At 40.4% G+C, this 7,267-nt stretch overlaps 1 protein-coding gene across 1 annotated transcript in view; it reads left to right on the forward strand.

The window, feature by feature from the left end:
• Nucleotides 1-3,366: 3,366 nt before the first annotated feature.
• The window catches only part of LOC104543205, a gene marked incomplete at its 3' end in the record, with an annotated part of 31,219 nt that continues 27,318 nt past the window's right edge, over nucleotides 3,367-7,267 (forward strand). The window contains exons 1-2 of the mRNA XM_010187758.1: nucleotides 3,367-3,734; nucleotides 5,429-5,533. Of these exons, the coding sequence (XP_010186060.1) occupies nucleotides 5,456-5,533 (78 nt within the window). The remainder of the gene's footprint in view (nucleotides 3,735-5,428; nucleotides 5,534-7,267) is intronic.

Consider the following 7,267-nt stretch of genomic DNA (forward strand, 5'->3'; position numbering starts at 1 on the left):
TAACACACAATCTGGGTTGTCTTAGAAGTTTCAGTCTGATCTACTGTCTCTAAGTTCACTTAGGGGACATGTTCAACATGCAAGCAGAGTACAGAAAGACAAATATCCATAGTAAACTAAGCCATATCCATAGTAAACTAAGCCAGTGCCTTTCATTTCAAGAAAAAGAAAAAAAAAAGTGTATTCTTTAAAAGCACAGCTTGGAAAAGGAAGTTGCTACTTGAAATTTCATCATAGGTCAATCACTGCTTTATATCCTGGCACTTTTTTAAAGCTTCTATGCTGTACTTTGCAGAAAATGTTGTGCACTGTAGCTGGAAGGCACTGAGTCAACAGAAAATCCCCAGAAGGCTTTACCTTAAAGTCAAGTTATCCTGCTGTTCTAGACAGAAAACAAAATCTTTTAATAATAGAAGCTGTATTTGAAAAACTGGACTAAAAAATGAATGAAAATATGACCCTATGCTGGATAAAAAATATCAAGCATGGGTGTTAAAGCAGCATATTTCTTTTTGTGTGGACAACAATAGCTATAAGTCAGATTTATGGCCAGAAATTCATGACATCTCTGTAAAGCAATATGTAGCCACTACTTGGCTCTTCTCTCTTGGATTGAGCTCCCGTCCCTTGGAGCATTGATCCTAGCAGTGCTAAAAGGGCAATGCTACTGTGGAGTGCAGAAGATGAGGAAGGAGCCCTCTCGGTCCAGCCTTCTCTTCTTGGGTCCCACTGCAGCCAGGAGCTGCTTTGTCTCCTACTCCTTGCAGCAAGCAGATGAGAATGTTTAACACCGTTAAAGTTTAATAAGGACAAGTGTAAGGAATGCTTAACAGTGAAAAGCTTGACTAGACTTGAATAAAAATTTCTCCTCATTTGTACAAGGAGCAGGATTTCTGCATGATTTGGTTTTGTTGTGGCAGGAAATGATAGAGCTCGGTGCATATTAGCTATGATCTTCACCTAAGTAAACCTGAGATAATAGTGCCAGTATTTGTAATAATTGAGATTGTATGTATAGCTGACTGACAGCCACATTTCTTGTTCTACATCTCCAGAGGAGTGTGTGCACACATTCCAGGAGTATTTTTGCATTAGATTGCTGTCATATTATTAAGATTCAGGTAGGATGTTCCACAGAATAGGAATAAGTTGATCAAAAGCCATGTAGCTCCAATTCCTCTAGGTAATGGAGAGAAAGAGTTGTCAGATCAGAGACAGGTCTTCTATGTGGTGCACTGCCACCTAGAGATGCCCAAATATCTCTATTGACTGCACAGGAGTCACAGCAATCCCGTGATCGATTAGGGAATGTGAACCTGTGTGTATTAAAGGGTGAGAGTCAGAAAGAAGAGACACAGGAAGACATTAGCCTGTCTTATCCTTGAACGGTTACCCATGTTCTGCACACCTTCTGCTGCTTTGCTCAGTCAACTGTAGAGTACTTTGATGACATGGCTGTAACTGCTTTTGGTTGATGCTCAAGAAGTCTGGAGATCTTTCTAGAGTCATTAGTGTAACATTTCCACAGCATGGAGACGACATGCAAAACCTTCCACACCTCTTAGGGCCTCTTGTGAGACTGTGCTGGGCAAACGGAGAGTGGCAGGAAGCCCTGGAAGGGGTCGTGCAGAGTGCTGTGCTGGCAGCTGCCTAAGAACAAGCCACGAATCTTGTATCTCCCCACTCCCCATTATGCCATGTCTAGGCCAAAGAGATGAAAACCTCAGCCTGCAGAGTAATGGATATATGGAGAATGCCTGGAGCCCTACGCTCTTCCTTCAATTGTGAACGTTGATTTTTCTTTCAAATCACTTATATCACTGTACTGAATTTTGGGTGGGTGATGAAAATTTAATCTCTATTAAACAAGCTTCTTTACCCTGGCAGGTAAACAAATGCATTATTGACACAATCTCATGTATTTCCTTAATGTGCATGCTTTATAATAGAAACATTTTTTTCCTAAGTTTTATTATCCAACCTTGTATAAAAACATTCTGTTTGGTTGCACCAGTCACGTTGTATTAGGCAATCTAACACGATCTGACTTAGTGGCATTTCAGTGGATAATATGACAAAAATGGTTTCTTTTTAAGAAAAAAAAATATAACTGAAAAAAACACAAGAATGAGCATTACAAAAATTGTGATGTGCTGCGAGAAAAGCCCCACAGATACAAAATGATAAAGGTCAGGACATGTTACTCAAGTCTTGTTTGCAAGTAAAAATACCATGCTAACGTGTGGCTGTCAAAAACCTAAGTGAGCCAGACAGACTTCTGACAAATAATTTTGACAGTTCTCATAAGCTGAAGAATGCCTTTTTTTTGCCTCTCTTGTCTTTTGAAATGTTTCCCTCCTGCTTACAGATGTGCAGAGAGAGAGTTAACAGAGACATTAAAACAACAGGGTGCTGTTAAAAATAACCTGTACCAAGCACTGCCTTGTGTGCTCTCTGGGGAATGCATTAACTGTCAGTAGTCTGACTTACTAACTAACCTTCCTGAATTTGCAATATACAAAATGATTTGCTTCTCTTTTGCAAACATTTTTCTTCATACATTATTAAGCAAATTAAGAGATGTTCCCTGTTGTTTTCAAGTCTTGAGCAGAATTTCATTCTATTTTAAAGGCGACTTTGGTGAAGGAAAGCAAAATGCAGAGTTGAATACTTCATAGAGCCAGAAAGGCATTCACTTCTGCAGCTTTTTTTTGCAAAAAGTTAAAAAAAAAAAAGAAGCTTTTGAAAAATTTCTGCAATGGAAAGGAGAAACACAGTGAATTACAAAAGAAATGTCTTGCTTTTGGTACAGATGTTGTGGAATAGTTCCTTGGTCCATATTTGGCCCCAAGGACAGACCTTAAAATACCAAATGTTTGGGCATAGCTGAGTATGGAGTCCACTTGCACGAGAACAGGGATGGTGACCCAAGTAACCTATAGCCTAGGGGGAAAAAAAAGTTTCAAAGCCTCATATTTTTCAAGTTGAAACTCTTGTTTTCTTGGCCACTCTTAGGAAGCATCCCTGCAGATGTGCACCATATATTGTAAAGCTGGACAACACCATGAGTTTCAAATGAGAACTGAGCTTGTTTATTGAATTACTTGTGTACTGAAGTGAAGGAAATAAATACTTCTCTTGTTTATGTTAATCAGACATAAGGCTATGATGTTATCTTTATGTTATCATTGTCATCCTGCAGCAAAATCTTTGAGCTCTTCTCCATACAAAAGAGCTAACTGTTGTAAAAATAATATCCAGTTTCCTATTAAGAATTGCTATCCTGTATAAATAGGATCTTGCACTTTAAAGCTGGTAGAGCTTAGCCTTCAGGAAACTATATTTTTCAATTCAGAAATATCCATATTCTCATTTACTTACACAGAGCCTGTTCAGTGGGGAATTATCTTGTTAGTTCTAATCGTATACAGTGTGTGTGTGGTGTAAATATATGGCCATTTAAAATTCAAATACAGAATGTGGAGGTCATTGTAGGAACCTTCTGAGCCTCAGCAAGTGTGAATGAATTATCAGACTTTCATTCTTTCCTCACTGTTCACATTACTATTTGCAGCTGGGAGCTATGCCATAAGTTACCTTTATATAAGCATTGAAAATTCCAAGGCTTTAAAAACAAAATATTTCTTCTTCTTTTACTCCCAGTTTTATTTGTAAGCTGTAAAAACATATGGTGTGCCTGCTGATCAGAAACTGGTTGAGATGTTCAAAATTTGGTAAGTTAAAGTGCGTTTGGTGTGGTGTGGCTCGGGAAAAGAGTGGATTTACTGGTCCCTGACCTCTGTGGTGTGACTGGTTATTTTAGTGTTGCCCATCAGACTTGTGCCAGGTGGCTGCGGTGCCTGGATGGGTGAAGAGGATCTGGTTCTGCTGCAAGGCTGCGTTGCTGGGGTTTTTGGCAGAGAAGCTGCTATATCTGTGGGGAGCTGTAGGCGTAGGTAAGGTGAGCAGCTGGTGAGAGCAGGACGGTGCTGGGGGTGGCAATGCAGCTACTGCCTGCTCAGCCTGCCCCGGAGGTCTGGGGAGCAGCTTGGTGGCTGCTGCTGGGGTTAGCAACCGTGAATCTCAAGTGGCAAAACTGGCAGCTCTCAGGAGCCCCAGTTTCTCCCCACCCTGCCCTCCTGGGCAGCAGCCATGGCTCTCGAGGGGATACCTGTCTCTAGCTCTTTGCCGCCTTTTTCCTGTGGTGGCAACAGCAAAACCCAATCCAGGTCATGGTTCCTCATCCTTGGGGTGGCCAAATGCAGGTTTGCTCGCGACACTGAGATGCTTTGAGCTGCCTTGCTCTCAATGTGTTAGTCTTTGCAGTAGCTCTGGCAGCAGAGGCACAGGGGAGGCCCCTTGCTGGTCCTCCAAATGTTTCTCCTGCCCCTTCCCCTGGCTCCTGCACAGCCTGGGCAATGCTCCTGAGGAGAGCATTTCACCTGGATGTCCACATGGAAAAGTTTTAAAACTCCTTCAAAAGATTTGAAAGTGAGATTTTTATTGCAGTAGCTTATCTCCTGGTGGTGAGGTCATTCTCCAGGGAAGTAGGAAACTTTGTATGTTGTAGCTAATTGAGTATTGTAGCTAAGCTACTGGATAAAAAAGATCACAAGTTCCTGAGCTCTCATGGTAAAACCTGTAGGTTTTACTGCCTCTGAATTCCCAAGTCTGCTGAGGAATGGATATCACACAAGGGAACTCTTTGGTCTGTCTTGAAGGGAGGTTGCTTATTCCTTCTACAAAGTCTGTGAAAAAGCTTTACCAGCACTGTAAATGGCTGTAGTTCTGGGTCTCTGGTTACTCCACATGCCTTTTTTCTTTGCTTGATTCCTGTTTGGAATTGCAATCCCCACCTGGCACACTTAAGAGTGACATAAATTTGTGTGTAAGCTTATTGACAGTGCAACCTCCTTTTTTTTTGGTAAAAGAAAGGGGAAATGCAATGCTGGCTTGTTAACATGTTTAGATAGTTTCATGTGACAGCTGTACCTGCTGGTACAAACATCAAATCTTTCCCCCTTCATCCTGAAAACTTAGAATGGTCCTGATTTTGCTTTCATGTTGTCTGTATGCAGTACTTGCACTAAGGGTAAGACACAGGCAAGCATACAAAATTGATGTTTTCACTTCTTGCCAGATTTTCTAACTAAAAAAGATTTCCTCCTGGCAGTTCTATCTCCAGGTATTACCACCCCATCTTCTAAAATTGTAAAAGCCCCTGTATATTTGATATTTTGTGGACTCTCACCACGTGTCAAAGGGAGATTATATTTGCTGGGCAGGTTGTCGAAAGAACATAAAACATGAATGAAATTGTAATTTTATGGCAGATACCATAGCTGTAAGTGTCACACACAATCTGTATCCTCAATAGCCAGATGAAAAAACAGTCTCTAAAACCATTTGATTGGTTTTTTTTTTCTAGTTAAGCCAGGAAAAAATCCTCAAAATAATGAACATGGTGAAAAATAAAGAAGTGAGCATTGAAGGAGCTTTGCATTTGGCACGGAAAGAGGTGTATGCTGAAAAGGTAAGATCAGTCCTTTGATCTATTTTGCAAGACATTCAAATGTATGAGCATGCTCTGGAAAGCCTGACTGAGTGTTAGGAGCACATCTGTATTGCTTTCAAAGATGGAGTCCCAACTTGTGCAAAGATATATACTTCAGTTTATAACAAATTATGCCAGGTACTAATGGCTAATGCCACCTGTATCCTATGTCATGGATATCCCATGCAGATGCTGCAGCTCCACTGATGTCATTACCTGCATTAAGTAGTTTAAATGTAGATCGGATGTATCCATGAGTATTGTTATTCCAAATGCAGCATCACGTACTATAACAATAAATGTAGGGCAAAATCCTTGGGCTGATAATAGGAAGCACCTTGGGAAAATAATGGATCTAATCTCTGAGGGGGTCTCTTAGTGTTGGGTTGTCCTTGGGGTGTGACTGCTCACCAGGGTGTGACAACTCAGTGCTACGCATGGCCACCAGAATTGCTGGCAACAAAATGCAAAGCCTTGGCCAGTGTGACTTTGTGACTTCAGTTCTAACATTGCCTATGGTTGGCTCTGACCTTCCACCAGGCAAAAGTAGAATCAGTGTAAAAGTGGGTTAAAGCTGGGAGTTTGTTTGTTTGTTTGGGTTTTTGCTTGCTTGTATGTTTGTTTACAACAGCATAGCTTTGCTGAGCAAAGCTCTTGGTCAATCAGACCAAGAGGTCTAGTCCAGAGACTTCTTCAGGATCAGATTGAGAGATAAAAACTTCATTTTTCTCCTGTTAAAGCCTTCATCTCTTCACTGACAGTCAGAAGCAGATCATTAGCATCTTTCCATTTTATAGAAACCATGAAAGTTCTTTCCTGAGAAAAGTAGAATTTGGTAATGATGAGTGGAAATAGTTTGAGAATGAGGAGTACATTAATTGCATACATTAGTACATCAGCCTTGTACTCCTCCCTGTAATCCCTGTCCACTGTCTCCCTCATGGCAATCTCTGTCCATCATCACCACAGAAGTGCCAGCAGAGAATTCTTTGGAGAAGTTTTCAATATCTATGTCCTCTTCTGCTCTGGATTTTTGAACCAGCTTCCAGGAAACAGGGAAATCTGATGATGTGCTAATGACACAATCTGAAACATTTTTGCACTGCAGGAGCAGATAGTGATTTTGATATAAACCTGGCACTTTTTGGAATTTTAAAAAATAACTTTCTGAACTTCTTCATTAACTTATTGACTGGAAAGAAATAGAAGGAAAAGCAAAAATACTAATAGAAAAGCAACCCAAGTTTTGCAGAAGGGCTGCAGTCAACAAAAGCATTAAACTCAACAGTGTATGGCTATATGGAAATATGTGCTCAGAGTAAGAAGAGAGAGGTTTCTTTTTCTACTCCTGCTGCATTAAAGTTTTTGTGATCACCAATTATTAGAACTAAATCAAATTTAGTATAGCTGGATAATGACCTTCCCTTCCTTGCATTTTCCTGAACATTATAAAATTAGTCATTTTTCCATGCACACAGTATAGCTGCTGTAAGAGAGCAGATAACAAGTAGTACACCTTCATAAAATAAGAAGGAACAATGATCTTCCATTTTACTGCACTGCATTCAAGGGTTTGTAATTTTTTTTCTTTTAAGTCACATATGGTTCTTGTTTGCTACTTAGTCCATTTAATAAACTGCTTGTTCTTGTGTCTTCCTGCTTTCTGGTCTCCTTTTCGCCTTCCATCCCAATCTGTGATCCCTCCATTAGTTC

The sequence above is a fragment of the Mesitornis unicolor genome, unplaced genomic scaffold (assembly GCF_000695765.1).
Source record: "Mesitornis unicolor isolate BGI_N332 unplaced genomic scaffold, ASM69576v1 scaffold10177, whole genome shotgun sequence".
Classification (NCBI taxonomy): domain Eukaryota; kingdom Metazoa; phylum Chordata; class Aves; order Mesitornithiformes; family Mesitornithidae; genus Mesitornis; species Mesitornis unicolor.